We start from the raw sequence: 17,063 nt of genomic DNA, 5'->3' as shown, positions 1-17,063 counted from the left end.
ATGTCCATTTATTCTTTTGCGTAGAGACTGTCCGGTTTGGCCAATGTACATGGCAGAGGGGCATTGCTGGCACATGATGGCATATATCACATTGTATTTCTGTAGTTTATGACCGTATGAGACCTTTAATAGCAACAATTTATGCTGATTTTAAAAAACAAAAGTAAGGATATTTTTCCCACTTGTAATTGGAAGATTGAATTCAGTTCCCAGTCTTTGTCTCTTCTGCCAGACTGACAGGAGTTGGGAGCACTGAAGGTAGGGAATCAGGCCTAGACTAATGGGGGAAAGGGCACGGGGGAAAGGGCAACAGAACAGTAGCCAAGTTAGAAGAAGCCTTGACTGCCTTCAAGATCACCTTATCTAGTTCTCCTTAGCCAGAAAGATGGAAGCTGTCATGTTCGACCTCCAAGGGTAGTTTTAAAGTGGGGAAGTGGGGCAAAATGTAAGAGATGTAAGTGTCTCAGGCCTCTAAAATTGTTGCAGAGCACCTCCATGGCAAAAAGATATGGCTTACAGTTCTTTCAAATAGAGCACATCGTAAATTTGATCAGTGGACACCCACAATCAGGTTTCCTTGCTGTATATCCTGCAATTAGAACTTAGTCTCTGTGGACCTGATTCTTATTTTCCTTAACACTATTAGGATGGATCTTTTGTTGGAATGAAATTATTTGTAACTATTTAGATAATGCTATTGGTGCATGTCATGCTTTGATAAATCAGAAAACAAGCTTCCTATCACAAGCAACCTAATCTATTTATATAGTAATATGTTGACAAAATTATGAAATTACTAATAATACAAGCTTGCCAATACATTTACATTTTACATATACTCCAGAATGTTTCTGTTTATAGTAGGGCTGTCAAACGATTAAAAAAATAATCGCAAATAATCGTGAGATTAAAAAAGATAGTCTCAATTAATCACAGTTTTAATTGCACTGCTAAACAATAATAGAATACCAATTTAAATGTATTATAAATATTTGTGGATTTTTTCTACATTTTCAAATATATTGATTTCAATTACAACACAGAATACAAAGTGTACAGTGCTCAGTTTATATTACTATTTTTTATTACAAATATTTGCACTGTAAAAAAGATTTTTAAAAGCATATTCTACAAGTCGAAGCATGAAGGGGCATACAAATGTTTAGCATATCTAGCATGTAAATACCTTGCAACACTAGCTACAACAGTGCCATGCGAATGCCTGTTCTCACTTTGGTGACATTGTAAATAAGAAGCAGGTAGCATTATCTCCTGTAAATGTAAACCACTTGTTTGTCTTAGTGATTGGCTGAACAAGAAATAGGACTGAGTGGACTTGTAGGCTCTAAAATTTTACACTGTTTTGTTTTTGAGTGCAGTTATGTGACAAAAATAATTCTACATTTGTAAGTTGCAATTTCACTATAAAGAAGTTGCAGTACAGTACTTGCATGATGTGAATTGAAAAATACTTTTAAAATTGTTTTTACTGTGCAAATATTTGTATTAAAAATCATATAAATTGAGCACGGTACACTTGGTATTCTGTGTTGTAATTGACATCAATATATTTGAAAATGTAGAAAAACATCAAAAAATATATATAATAAATTTAAATTGGTATTTTATTATTGTTTAGCAGTGCAGTTAAAACTCTGATTAATTCTGACTATTTTTTTAATCTAGTTAATTTATTGTGTATTAATCGCTTATGTTTTGTAAAGCCCACACTGTGACTAATAAGGAAATAGATATCGATACTGTTACCCTTTTGAAAATGCCTTGGGTTTACAAGGAGTGTGATATAATACTTTTCTTTGTGCAGGGAAAAAAAAACAAAAACAAAGGTAAACTCATGCAGTTTTCTTCTTTTTGAAGATTAGTTAGAAAAGATTTTAAAGTGTATAAGCTGTTGTTCTTTATGATTGTTTTGTGGTTTTCAAACAGTTGTACTTCTTGAAACTTCTACAGGTACTTAAGACAGATGGAAAGGACCTTGTCCCCAGAAGCTATTGGGATACATTGAGACGTAGCACAAGCCAAGCTCTCTTTTCGGATCTTGCAGAGGTATAATAAAACCTCTGTCTGGTCCATGAACAAATTGCCATTTTATTTATTTCCTTTTGTATTTTAGTGTTTTCCCCATTGTTGTGGATCTTCTTTCTTTTCTTTTTAAAATAGTTCTTTTAAAAACAGTGTTTATGGAAAGCTGTCATATGAAATTAATGTGGCTGAATACAGTGGCATTACTTGAAGTTGTCATTTCTAGTCAGCTAGCATTCTCTTTTGCAAGATTTGGAAGATCAAGTCCTATCACTATATCCTTGGTGTTAGGATATTTATCTAATATTAACTTTAAAAAACCCTGATTTCTATATAACTGAAAAATTAAGAACCATTTTTCATTTAGGGCTTGATCCTGTGAGGTGATGACTTTAATGAGAGTAGAGCGCACTCAGCATCTCTCATGAGGTATCCAAGACTTTGCGGGTTCAGGCCCTTAACTTGCTTTAAACATATGGTAGCCAAGTTTATTTTTACAGAAGGTCATGGTCAGCAATATTGCCTTTGCTAAAGATTCTTTTTAACGTATTGCATTGAAAACAGTGGTGTTTCAGGCAGCTAAAACAATTGCATACATTAATCTCAGTCTTTATCTTTAGATATTGCACAATCATTGTGAAAGACTAGCAATATCTCTATTCCATCAAAAATGAATGTATGCAGGTATCTAAATTATAATAAAAATCAAAAGCTTATTTCATTATCTAGTCATTGAAAAATTGAATAAACAGAATGTGTATATGTCTTTGTATTGATAATTTAAAAGAGAGTCTAAAGGCCAGATCCTCCAAACTGGCATTTCTGTGCCCAGCTACAGTGTGAAGGAGGTTGCTGTACATTGGGCCAGGCTGGTCATGGCCCCAAGGATTGGCCACTTGTAGCAGCTCCCCAGTAACACCTCTATCTCAAGCCATGCAAATCACAACAGGGACAGTAATGAGGGAAGCATAGGAGCTGCTTTACCAGTCTTATGTCACCTGAGGATTCTCCCACACTGAGGGTAACTCCAGTCAGATGGATTAGCTTGAAGTGCAGCAAAGCTGGGGACAGATTGTCTTTACACCTGTTGCACTTACATGAGCAAAATTAACAATGAGCAAGATGTACAATATTTTAAGATTAGTATTCTTTAGAAGCCTTTTTAATGTGAACGTGTCCAGTAGGCAATTAAGCACATCATTAAAGGTGCGTTACACTGACATCTGTAGACTGCAATAATTAAAACTTACCAGCATCTAATTTCTGCATTCGTTTAATTCTTCCATGAACATTTGCATAACCCTCTCAGCTAACATGCAAATCACTGATACAAATCGAATATCCTTGGTTAGCTTCTCAGAGTATTTCCCACTACTCACTAGAATCACATCTGTCTTGCTTTGTTTAAGCTTGAGCTTGCTAGCTTTCATCCATATCCTTATCTCTCGCAGACACTCTTAACAAATGGATGATACCATGGACTTTTGTGCTGAAAAAGTGACATAAAGCTAGGTAACACTGGAGTCTGCACTGTCTTACAGCCTCTTCAAGTGCTATTGTGTAGACTGAAAAGGAGGTTAGAAAAGATTTGTTCTTGTCAGACTCCACAAAAGAGGTCTCTTCAGCAAGAGGAGAAGTTGCCCATCCTTACTCTCTGGTATCTTTCTGAGAAGAATGAGTGAAACTATGTAGTTCTACAGCCCACTCCCAATAGGTCAGTGGAGTTGAACACTGCTGAGCTCAGCTTGTGGATTCATTCTGAATGGGTATTGGAAATTACTGAAGTTGCTAGAGCATTTGAAAAATATAGGACTGTGGAGAGATGTCTCTGTCTATCAACATAGAATGTAACATACATATTTTGTACTCACTGTAGAAGACTCCCATTGACATCAGCGATTTTAGATCATAGAATCATAGAAGATTAGGGTTGGAAGAGACCTCAGGTGGTCATCTAGTCCAACCCCCTGCTCAAAGCAGGACCAACCTCAACTAAATCATCACAGCCAGGGGTTTGTCAAGCTGGGCCTTAAAAACCTCCAAGGTTGGGGATTCCACCACTTCCCTAGGTAACCCATTCCAGTGCTTCACCACCCTCCAAGTGAAATAGTTTTTCCCTAATATCCAACCTAGACCTCCCCCACTGCAACTTGAGACCATTGCTTCTTGTTCTGTCATCTGCCACCACTGAGAACAGCCTAGCTCCATCCTATTTGAACCCACCTCCTTCAGGTAATTGAAGGCTGCTATCAAATCCCCCCTCACGCTCTTCTCTTCTGCAGACTAAATAAACCCAGTTCCCTCAGACTCTCCTCGTAAGTCATGTGCCCCAGCCCCTAATCATTTTTGTTGTCCTCTGCTGGACTCTCTCCAGTTTGTCCACATCCTTTCTGTAGTGATGTGGGGGAGGGCACAAAACTGGACGCAATACTCCAGATGTGGCCTCACCAGTGACGAACAGAGGGGAATAATCACTTCCCTTGATCTGCTGGCAGTGCTCCTACTAATGCAGCCCAATATGCCGTTAGCCTTCTTGGCAACAAGGGCACACTGTTGACTCATATCCAGCTTCTCATCCACTGTAATCCCCAGCAGGGCCAGGTCTAGGTTTTTTGCTGCCCCAAGCAAAAAAAATGTTGGCTGCTTTCCCCCCCCCCTTTTTTTTGGCTTTTACTCATGTTTGCAGTTTGCAATGTTTTTGTTTTGTTTTGTATTGACTGTTTAAAATATTTAAGAAATGAAAACAGAGAATTTGTAGTTAGTGAAATAAAACAATTTCCTACTAGTGTACTCATTTAATTTTAACAAAATCACAACTACAAACAATTTGGGTTCAACTACACACTGTAATGAAAAATGTTAGTGTCTTCCTGTGTGCCCAGTTTCTCATTACATTAAAAGAATTTATATGAACTTAATTTTTCGGGTTTTTATATTTGCGTAGTCTTTTAATAATTCAGTGAAATTTAAATTTGTTGCAGTGGTACTTTCAACTGAAATTAATGCAAGTCCTGATAAATGCTTCTGGGACATGGTGGACCTCAAATAATTTTTTAGTAATTTCAGTTTTGAGAAACTGCGCTCACCAGAAGCCACTGATACTGGTAATGTTAAAAGAATGCGTAATGCTATAGCAGTGTTTGGAATGAGGTGATTGGGGATGTACATCCCGCCTGTGGACTCCCAGCCCAATCTCAGACCCGGCCCCACCCCTGCAGAGGGGACAGTAACCGACAGAGTGGCTGTGAGGCGGATCAGCTGTGGGTCGGGTGGCCGCCCGGGGCAGCGGGTCCCTTACCAGCCGCGGGTCCTGCCCCGATCCCGGGCTCCCCTCCGCTTGGCTCCGGCTTCTCCGCCGCTTGTGACACGTGCAGCAGGGGTAGGAGGGGGGAAGGAGCTGCATCGCCCCGCTCCCCCGACAGTGGGGGGCCAGGGCAGGGACCGCCCCCGGACCAGGACCCCCCGCACTGAGCCCGCCGCCCCGGCCCACACAGGGGCTCATTGGTTGACTGAGCGGGGCCAGGGGGAAAAAAAGGATGGCCAGAATGCCACCCCTAGAAATGTGCCACCCCAAACACGTGCTTGCTTTGCTGGTGCCTAGAGCCGGTCCTGATCCCCAGGTTCTTTTCTGCAGAACTGCCACTTAGCCAGTTGGTCCCTAGCCTTTAGCAGTGCATGGGATTCTTCCGTCCTAAGTGCAGGACTCTGCACTTGTCCTTGATGAACCTCATCAGATTTCTTTTGGCCCAATCCTCCAATTTGTCTCGGTCGCTCTGGACCCTATCCGTACCCTCCAGAATATCTACTTCTCCCCCCAGCTTAGTGTCATCCGCAAACTTGCTGAGGGTGCAATCCATCCCATCATCCAGATATGGGGTAGGCAAACTTTTTGGTCCCAGGGCCACATCTGGGTATGGAAATTGTATGGTGGGCCATGAATGCTCACAAAATTGGGGTTGGGGTTCAGGAGGGGGTGAAGGCTCTTGCTGGGGGTGCAGGCTCTGGGGTGAGGCCAGAAAAGAGGAGTTCAGGGTGTGGGAGGAGGCTCCGGATTGGGGCAGAGGGGTTGGCTGCAGGAGGGGAGGTGCGGGCTCTGGGGTGGGTCTGGGGATGAGGAATTTGGGGTGTAGGAGGGTGCTCCAGGCTAGAACTGAGGGGTTCAGAGGGCAGGAGGGGGATCAGGGATGGGGCAAGGGATATGGGCACAGGACGGGGTCAGCGATGCAGGCTCTGGGCAGCACTTACCTCAAGCAGCTCCCAGAAGCAGCAGCATGTCCCGCTCTGGCTTCTGCGTGGAGGCGTGGCCAGGCAACTCTGTGTGCTGCCCCGTCTGCAGGCGCTGCCCCTGCAACTCTCATTGGCCGCAGTTCCTGGCCAATGGGAGCTGTGGGGGCAGCACCAGCATGTGGAGCCCCCTGGCTGCCCCTAAACATAGGAGCCGGAGGAGGGACATGCCACTGCTTCCGGCTGGAGTGTGGGAGCGGTGGAAGCCCCAGAGCCCGCTCCCCAGTGGGAGCTCGAGGGCTACATTAAATTGGCTGGTGAGCTGGATGTGGCTCATGGGCCATAGTTTGCCCACCCCCAATCCAGATCATTAATGAAGATGTTGAACAAAACCAGCCCCAGAACCTACGTTGGGGCACTCTGCTTGATACCGGCCACCAACTAGATATTGAGCCGTTGATCACTACCCGTTGAGCCCGACCATCTAGCCAGCTTTCTATCCACTGTATCATCCATTCATCTAATTCATACTTTTTTAACTTGCTGGCAAGAATACTGTATTAAAAGCTTTGCTAAAGTCAAGATATATCACATTTACCGCTTTCCCCATATCCACAGAGCCAGTTATCTCATCATAGAAGGCCATACTGCCTTTCATTCAAGGATCTGAAGTCTCTTTACAAGATGAATACATATAATTATCCCCATTTTAAGGATGGGGAAATGAAGGTACAGAGGACTAACATGACTTAGTCCATGGGTGCAAAATTATTGAAGAGCTGTGTAAAAGCATATTGAGGGATTTTTTTGTTGTTGTTGTTTTTCATTCAGTGAGACTGACCAAGTGGAAATGGTAGAAAGACTTCTAGTTTTTTTGTTTTGTTTTTTTGCTTTTTAACTAATAGGCTAGTACTCACAGTTCTTTAGATATGGATGAATGCAACCTGAATCTAACAAGGTTATTAAAAAAATTTACAGGATGAAAGACTAACTTACTGTCTGATATATGTTCAGAGTGCTTGAGGGAAACTGCTTGAATGTACTTAGAAGCTTAATTGTTTAAAAGATGTAGAAAATCAAGGTATCTCTATTTCAGTGCACTATGCCCTGTAGTGGAGGACAACAGAGAATTAAAGGACAAATAGTCGGTGATTATTATTCTCCAGTTAATCAGTTCATTTCAGGAGTAGAGCTATCTTAATTGAAGGATATAAAATGTCTTTCTACAGATATATATTATGCCATCATATTTCTCCCTGGAGAAGAATACAGGAATAAAGAGAAGAATAGTTAGAGTTTGTGAAATATAAACTTGATAATCCTAAACAGACTTTATTAAACTACTAAAGGTATCTCTCCTATTCCTTTAGTTCTTGTACGATGAAAAGAAAGGGTTTTTTGTTGTTACTACTTTTTCTTCCTTTTTTTGTTCTTCAGTATCTTCTCTTCAGTGATTAATAAGTACTACTAGTACATATGAAATGTTAATTTTCACAATAAAATAGGTAAATTTTGAAAACGTTCAAACGTGAATACAGTATGTCCTAAAGGATTTGGACAATGGATATTAAATCATTTTTGTTATCAATACACCATGCAGCTGAGTAAATGTATTTTAATGTTATTTTGCTATTGCAATTCATCTCTTCATAATGAACCAAGATTCACATATCTGAATAGTGTCAGTAATGCTGACTCATAGGTTATTCTTAGAATGTGTAGTTTTAGGGCCAAGTCTTAGCTTCATTAGACCTATGCCAGTTTATGCCAAATACGGATCAGCTTCTGCTGCAGAAGTTTTAGTAAACTAACTCTGAAATACTTATGATTTTCACATCATTGCCATCCTTTGGTAAATAAATTTTTCTTTCACTGTCAAATCCAATCAGACTAGGCCCTATATTCATAATTGGCAATATTTTAATTCCTACATCTTTACTTTCTCTTGGCGTTTCCAAATCACTGTGTGCGTTTTACATAAGAAAAGCAGCTGAATCTCTTTCCTCACTGATCTCTCAAGACTTAATGCATATTTAGGACTTCTTAAATAATAGCTCCATTGATTATCATCATATCCAACCTCTTCTCTTCTCATTCCCTCAGATAGGATAGGGAGCACCCCTTACGTTTCCATTTGATAGTTATTGCTGATAACTTCTTTAAAAAAATGTAGTCTAGTATTTAAACTTTTTCTAACTAAGTAGCCATTGTGACATGGCATATTCACTTGCTTCCCTTCATTTTTCTTGTTATTTATCCAGAAAATCTGACTGATTTCCTAATCTCCATGCCTTGGTTTATTTCAACAGATTGGTTATACTCTGTCTCTATAGCTATTATTACATGCATTTCATAAAAATAAAGGGGGCATCTGGTATTTGTCTTTACTGGAATTTATCAGGGCATATATGTGCATTTCAAGGTAAGAGTCTTTGTACACATAATCAGCTTTCCTGTTTCTAAGTGTAGTGCTGCCCCCAAAGAAGTCAATAGCAACATTCTCACAAATTACTACTCTGAACATCCTTTACTGGGGATGTGTTATTTCTAAGAATAGGTATCTTTTGAGGACACTTGTTTCTGGAGAAAGGGAATTTATTTATCTGAAGTTTTTCTCTGGAGATTTTCATAAAGTCCTTTATCAAGTCCAATAATTTGGGATAGAACTAAAGCAATATCACTCAAAATGTGTGGCCTGATTGCTTCATTTAAGGGTTGTTTCTAAATTTTTTATAAATCATTTAACTTCTTCATTAATCAGATAGTGACCAAGGTTTCAAAAAAATCTCTTATGCCCTGATCCTGGAAGCTGTGTTCTGCTGGCAGATCTCATGCAGAGCCCCAGTGATTTCAAGGAAACACTGCCCATGTTGAATACGTTGAAGGATCAGGGCCTCATTCTACTGAATCGTTATATCCAGTTCTTAAAATAGTCTTTCATTATAACAAGAGGGTCTTTATGAAAGAGAAAAATGAACACACACATACACAGGTAAATGCAACAAATACTAGTTATATCAAAAATGTGGAATGATACATAATCTCCAAATTCTAATGGGGGTTCTCTCTTACTATATCAATGACATGTCATTTAATAATATGAGAGGTAGTCTAGTTATCTTCACTATTCCCTCATTCCTATGACTCACAAGATGACTCTTTTGTATCATGAGGCAATTATGACCATATATATCATTTGCGTATTATAACGTTGCTGTCTGCTACTGAGACCTCACACTATAGGCTAATCCTGCTCCCAGTGGCTCCAGTATAAAGTACACCATTAGAGATGGTTTGAAAACACACACTCATAGCAATGCTTTATTTTCATGTAATTGCAAAATTGTATCTACGGAAAGTGCAGCTTGAGAAAACTAATTTTATATATATATATATATATATTTCTTCACATAAATAAATATAAATAAAAATCCTTGGTCCTACCTTACTTTCTAGTCCATTTTCCCCTAAAATTTCTGGTTTTATTTTTCATGGCTTTTTCCTCATGATATTTTCCACTAACTCATTGGGGGGCGGGGGGATTTGTGTGTTGTTGTACTAATTGCAATTAACAAGTGAATGTTTCATATGGAAAGTGTGTGATAACTAAAATAACTTCACTGATTTGAATACTATAATTACCTTTCTAACATTACAAACATAGGATGCACGAATTCATATCTTAAGTATTTGCTGCATAATGTATTTCTCCTGACTATAAAATGATTTCTTTGATAAAGTTTTTTTAAAGCAATTAGAGCCTTAACTAATTGTCTTATTCTAATGGTTTTTAAGCGTGCAGATGACATCTCAAGTTTGCTATCTGATACTACACTGCTTGTGCATTTTTTTGGCAAGAAGGGAAAGGCTGAGCTAAACTTTGATGATTTTTATAGGTGAGCTTTGATTTTATACTTTCTATATAAACAAAGACCTCCATATATGTTAGTAAATAATATATACATAATATATCTAGTTAAAGAAGGTAACTCTTTCTTTATAAGCATCTTTTTGTATCAGACATTTCTTTAGCTTTATCTTTTCTGCTAAAAAGGTTTAAAACAAGGATGAAGAAAGTTTTAAGACAATACACAGAATTCAAAATTTGTTAGGTTGTTTTGGTTTGGTTTTAATAAAGGCCAAATAAACATTCCTCTATTATCATCAGATTTTGTAAGCTAATCAATTAGAGGAGGTCATTAGTTATGTATGTTGACTCAAAGAAATGCTGCACTATAGAAAGTAGTGTTTGTGGTCCAGTAGGTCAGTGGTTCTCAAAGCCAGTCCGCCGCTTGTTCAGGGAAAGCCTCTGGCGCGCCGGATCGGTTTGTTTACCTGCTGCGGCCGCAGGTTCGGCCAATCGCGGCTCCCACTGGCCACAATTCGCCACTCCAGGCCAATGGGGGCTGCGGGAAGGGCAGCCAGCACATCCCTTGGCCCGTGCCACTTCCCGCAGCCCCCATTGGCCTGGAGCGCTGAACTGCGGCCAGTGGGAGCCGCGATCGCCGAACCTGCGGATGCGGCAGGTAAACAAACCGGTCCAGCCTGCCAGGGGCTTTTCCTGAGCAAGCGGCAGACCGGCTTTGAGAACCACTGCAGCAGGTGGTATTCTTGCCCCTACCCAATACTGAATTAATGCCCACTCCTGTGTACTCATGTACTCGGCTGTACTGGGCTGCAGGAGATGCAGCCCTTAAGTTTTTTTTCCCCTTCCCCTCTTCCTGCTTGTTACATTTTCTGTTTAGATCGTAACCTCTTTGGGTCAGAGATTTTGTCTTCACATCTATCTCTTCTGCTAGGGACATACAGTGGTTATCATTTAAAAGTAAAAAATTGCCAAAAGATACCATGCAGGTTTTCACAGATCCACTTTCACTGCCCCCTTATGACCTCTCAGGAACTAGATTGCTGTGAGGGAATCCAACCATCTGGATACCTGGATATTTTAAGCTTCCCTGGGTCTTAGCGGGCTGAAGGACTGTTGCTTCTCTTGGTGTCTCTGGTACATTTCCTGAACATTGACTCTGTCTGTTACTGTTTGATGGAAATAGTCCTCAGTCCACCTGCCTAGGCCCCCAGGTGCAGTACTGACCCCCAAGATACTCCAGTAGCTTAAACACATGGCATAGGCACTGACTCCATATGGGCTGCAGGGCTCAAACACCCACCAAAAAAAAAAGAAGAGGGGTGCTCAGCACCCACAAGGCACCAGTAGGTGGCAAGAGCATGTACATGGCGCACAGTGAAACCAGAAGGCCGAAGGCACCCACCAGCAAAAACAGAAGTCAGCGCCTGTGCCTGACACACATGGGCTCCAGAATCCCACCAAGGGTGTGAGCCTTCAGGGTTACAGTTTAATTCTCTCTGGAAACATGGAGTAAGTATAGCATATAACACAGACAGGCAGACTTTGCGCACGTTCTAACACATTAATGTTCTTTATTTAATCAGACAAGAAATAATAAAACTTACACTCATTTCCTCTCACTCTAGCTCACCCTTTCCTTGGGGGACCATCTGTGTTCAGAGAAGCAGGGTCCCCATTCCTCCTGCCTCATCAGCTCCTTACAGCAGTTTACCACATCTTTAAGATGGTGAAAAATGGCCAGAGAGACAGAGAGCAAATAGATTATGTCCCGCCTGTTATAACTTGCCAGTCCTTCTGTCAGGTGACTCCTGAATCAGCCTCCACAGTTGATCCAAGACCCTTGCTGGGTGACTTCATTGTTTGGTGACCTCTCCCCTGATAAACTATTTCTCCTGGTAGGGATCCAGTTTTGTCTCTGGAGCAATTAAATTTTAGTGGCTGACCATCCAGATTTAACAGCCTTCAGTTGTCAGCCCTGTACCACTACCTTGTTGGAATTTCAGTCCAACATGGAGGTAGCAGGACAACAATGAAGGTGGTGAAGAACTCCATATGCCGAATGGAGCCTGTAGTCTGGTAAAGATACATACTCAGAGTTCACAGTCTCAGAGGGAATTAATAAATTGTACAGACAGATTCCCCAAATTGTTGCAACAGGTACCATAATTACTGTATTACCTATTATGAGTGTAGGTGAAAACTGATTCTAATGGTGGCACTTAAAAGAACATTACTAAGTATAGTTGTGCCACAAAAAATTGCACCATTGATCAAATTAAGAAAAAAATATGTTTCTGCCAGATTCAAACAAGTGGAAAGTTTGGCTTCTGCTTCTTCACCAGTACTACCAGTGCTTACTTTTTATATGGTTATCCCTTATCTGCCTAAAAAGGGATTTTGTTAGGTTTAATTACTGAGTTTGTGAAGTGCTTTGAGATCTTTGGATGAAAGGAGTTGTAGAAGTGCAAAGTACTTTTTGTTCCATATGTATTATATTTGTGCTTTAGATTTATGGATAACCTACAAACCGAAGTTCTAGAAATAGAATTCCTTTCCTATTCTAATGGGATGAATACCATCAGCGAGGAAGACTTTGCTCATATTCTTTTGAGATATACAAATGTGGAAAATACATCAAGTTACCTGGAAAATGTACGTTGCAGGATCCCTGAAGAAAAGGTAGGTGCTCAGATACTACAGTGATGCGCAGCAGATAAAACCTCAAAATCCTAAGGATGAATCCTAGGGCAGGATTTCACTACCCAGCAGATCGGCGGGTAGTGATCGATCTATCGGGGATGATTTATCGCGTCTCATCGAGATGCAATAAATCGATCCCCGAACGCACTCCCTGTCGACTCCGGAACTCCAGCTTGCAAGAGGCGGAAGCGGTTGACGCACCGCCGACCTCACAGCCAGGTAAGTCGACCTAAGATACACCAACTTCAGCTATGCTATTCGGGTAGCTGAAGTTGCATATCTTAGGTCAACCCCACCAGTGTAGACCAGGGCCTACTTCCATTGAAGTCAATGGGAGTTTTGTCATTGACTTCAGTGGCACCAAGATTTCACCTTAAGTATCTTTGATGATCTACTTTGCATCTTCTGTTTTACAAAATCCATACTGAATGACACAGTATTTAATTTGTTAAATGTGTAGAGTTAAAAAACAAGGAACCATGACGGGGGAATTATCTAGTAATTTTTTTTGAGGTGTTTAAAGACAGTGGTTTAAGACTATATTAAACCTTCAGTTTAAACAACAATATGCTAGTGCTGTAAGGAAATGAAATTTCCTAATATTGAGGATTTTCAGCTTTAGTGAAAAATCACATTTTTTCTGACTTTTTCTCTCTGCTACCATCTGACCTTTTCAAAAACAATATTGACACTCTTTATCTAGTTCTATAATAGTCTTAATAGTGGGTCATTTGTAGATAGCCATTGATGAGTGAGTGTTTCTTATCAGTGGCTGAAGAGATATTTTCAAAGAATTTGTGAACTAAGAACAATAAAGAACATTAGGTAGTTAATCCTTCATTATTTAGCAACAAATGTGTTGTCAGTAGTGTATCTGAGCAATAGATAAATCTAATGGTAGCTGAATGCATCAGTGCAAATCAATAGAGCTTGTGTTACAAGTACCCCTTAGAGCATGGGATGTTTTGGATATATTTCTTCTACTTGTGTTTATAGAAGGATCAGGTTAATATGTCCTTGCAAACAGTCTGACTTTGTTTAAAATGGCTATACATTTTGATAGTATTGACAGTTCCGCTTGTGGAACTAAAAGCAGTAAGTATGCTTTGGGAATTACCTTAATTTGTTAGTCTGAAAAAACAAACCATTAAAATATCATAAAATAGCTAGGGCATTTAAAAATTAAAGTTAACACAAAATGCTGAATGTAAAACAAGTTATATTTATAACAGGTAAGCACACAAAAATGAATGTTATTATAGTTTATGTGAGACACAGCAATGCTCTGGGTGAGATGTCACAACCCATACTCAGCTGTACAAGGAAGTAAGGTTACTCACCTGTTACTCTTCCCACTCTCACTCTTATTCCCTCGGGTGGAAAGCCTGAGGAGCCCTTGCTCTGCACACTCACCCGCTTGCCAGCCAGAGTAGCTGACTTGGTACATGGCACAGGAGGAGCAATCTGCTTGATAAAAAGGGGTGAAGAAATTCACTCTCTAGATCAAGGGGGAGCAGAGAAGAAATTCTTACTTTCCAAGAAACAGTTTATTCTCTGGTCTGCTTCCAGGGCAATGCAGCTACTCACTGCCCCTTTCTCGGGGTACAAACTAGTCCTTTGTGGGCCCCGTTCCAAATATGAGCCACTATTTGAAAGCCCTTGCAATGCAATAGAAATGGATTTTGCTTCAGTATGTTATTGTTTTTTCTGCTGTGTGGCAGCCAGATGTATTTTGTTGTTGAAGTCAAACCTTATGTATATGGGTGAAGACTTGTTTGGAAAAACAGAAGTTTGTTGTTAAAATTCTTTATTTTATTTTTAATAGCCACAATAATATATATAGCACAAAGGTAGTGGAAAATAATGGCACACAATCATGGATATAGAGATACACATGTATTTAACTGTATAAGGTGATAGTTTAGTTTAAAAGAAAAGATCTGTATTTGTATTGATTTATACATAAGAAATACTCTTTGAAGTTCAGTATCTCACTTCTCGAATGTCAGTTTTGGGTGGGAAAAGTCTTTAACTCAGTAGGTTCCCTTCCTTCTCTTGGCTGTGCTCTGTAACAGAACCATGAGCCCGGGAAACTACCTTGTCAGCCCACATGTCCCCGATAAATTTTCTTTTCTGGCTAGTAAACTCTATCATCCAAATGAGAACTTACTCACATGTTAGTTCTAGGTCTTCCCTGTCCCTTCATATAATTCCCATAATTCTAAAAACAATATGCTGGGCTACATCTCAGTTTTCTACAGTTACATACTAGTGATTCTGAAAATATGCACTTGTGACTGCAGCTAAAGTAACTCCTTAGAATAGGGCTCATAGATATTCTGCAGACTTTCGAAAATGGGCCTTAGGAGTCTAAGTCATTAGGTCCTTTAAAAAATTTTAACCTTTATGACTGATGTCTTATTTAGCATTATAATATTAGGTCTTCACTATTGCAAAAACAGAATGTTTGATTATTATAAAAGTCTCCAACAGTAAAGCAAAACGAAGAACTCAGTTTTCAAAGAAATGGCTCCAGACTGTTACGCTGCTATATTCACACGGTTAGTCTTTTTGTGACTTTCTATATGCAGAAGCCCATAAGACAATGTGATGATCTTTTGGCTGACTGCACTCATGTTGACACATTTGGCTGGCATGCTGCCTGCTCACAAGATGTTCTACTTTTGCTAACTAGTGCCAAATACTGAGTCATTTAGACTGGCATTTTAATTACACTACAAATAGCAGCAGTTAAAGGAAGTTCGTCTTTTTAAGTGCCACATTCATGTCACAATCCACTTTGTTTGCTAAAAATACAATCTGCCCAGTGAATTGAAAATGTTTGCCTTCACTTTTACCTGGAAACTAAATAGGAACCTGGGAAATCCATTTAGATCATTTCACATGTCAAAATATATTCAGAATTAGATTATTACTCTTTTATAGATGGTCAGTTTTACAAAAAAATTATTTTAGAAACGGAAAAAGATATCCAACTCTGTATGTCCAGGACCCCTCCCTTTTTTTAGTTTAGTTTAATTTTTTCCTTTGTCTCTCTCTCTTTCTCCTTCCCCTCTTCCAGCTTTAAGGTGAGCTGTTGTAGCAAATATTGTGGGCCTGCTCTTGAGAGATACTGAGCATCTGGAACTGCAGTTGATTTCAGTGAAAGTTGTATTGTGCAGAGATCACACTATTTATTTTTATCGGCATTAATGCAAAAATTGTGGAGTACATGCACTTTACATGATCCTGGCCACACAGGGAGAATGACAAGATGTGAGAGATGCAGTTTAAATACACCACAACTGTATTAACTCATCATTCCTTCCTTAATCATTTCCACTTACATTTGGGGAGATCTGTTGTTAGCCCTCCCTGGTCCCAGCCCATTGCTGGGACCTTCCCTTCCATAAGCGGGTTAAGGGACTGGGAAAAAGGGGTTGTCTCCCATCTGTGCCACATGCAGGACCCCCTTTCTCAGCTTCCTTGTGGATGCCTTCCCTTAAACTGGATTTGGAAATGGAGTTTTCAGAGAACCAGGCCTCCTACAGAATGAGTACTTGCACTGGGCACCCGTCACCTGTTAAGTTGTGACAGCTTGAACCATACCTCCTTACCTACCCTGCCAGGGCCCTGACCTGCTGTGGGAAAGATGAGAAAATCCACCCCACCTTGGCCAGTCTGTCAGTGAGGGGAAAATTCCTTCCCAGCTCCAAAAAAGGTGACTAGAGCAATGTCCACAGTGGACCATAATACTTGGTATACTCTGATCCCATAGATGGGAGGGTAGGTGCTGCTGCTATGACATGAAAGAGGGCTTTGCCAAGAGAGAACAGAATATAAATACCCTCCCACCCTCAAATGTGCATGGTCCAGAGGGTCACCTGAGTCCTTTTCGTCTGCTTCTGACTCAGGTGATACTTTTCCTCCCCTCCCCTCTTTCCCCCTTCTTTGGCCACAACTCCTTTTATTCCCAATGGCCAGATAAAATCCCTCTACATTCAAGGTTGTGGGGAGTACACTGGGATGATGGTGAGTGCCTTCTTCAGTCAAATCACATAAACCACTTTACCCTGAATATCAACTCCTACAAGGCAACAGTTTTCATGGCAGCTCAGAAGGTTGAAGCTGCAAAATGTACTGTGCATAGACCAATGGTTCTCTTAACCTTTTCCATACCAGGACATCCTCATTTAGACAGGGCTCCCTCCCATTTAGCAATATGGGA

General features: G+C 40.3%; 1 protein-coding gene across 6 annotated transcripts in view; it reads left to right on the top strand.

Moving 5' to 3' along the window:
* The window catches only part of MICU3 (mitochondrial calcium uptake family member 3), a 151,481-nt gene that overhangs the window by 107,904 nt on the left and 26,514 nt on the right, over nucleotides 1–17,063 (top strand). For 4 of the 6 annotated variants that reach the window (XM_084625411.1, XM_084625408.1, XM_084625407.1 and 1 more), the window contains 3 exons: nucleotides 1,972–2,067; nucleotides 10,063–10,163; nucleotides 12,643–12,814. In XM_084625411.1, the coding sequence (XP_084481537.1) occupies nucleotides 1,972–2,067; nucleotides 10,063–10,163; nucleotides 12,643–12,814 (369 nt within the window). The remainder of the gene's footprint in view (nucleotides 1–1,971; nucleotides 2,068–10,062; nucleotides 10,164–12,642; nucleotides 12,815–17,063) is intronic. The other 2 variants (XM_084625409.1, XM_084625410.1) reach the window with 1 other exon arrangement.

Source organism: Lepidochelys olivacea, assembly GCF_965140295.1.
Source record: "Lepidochelys olivacea isolate rLepOli2 genome assembly, chromosome: 4".
Taxonomy (NCBI): Eukaryota; Metazoa; Chordata; order Testudines; family Cheloniidae; genus Lepidochelys; species Lepidochelys olivacea.
Note: the sequence above shows the minus strand (reverse complement) of the source record. Positions and strands in the feature narration are given on the sequence as shown.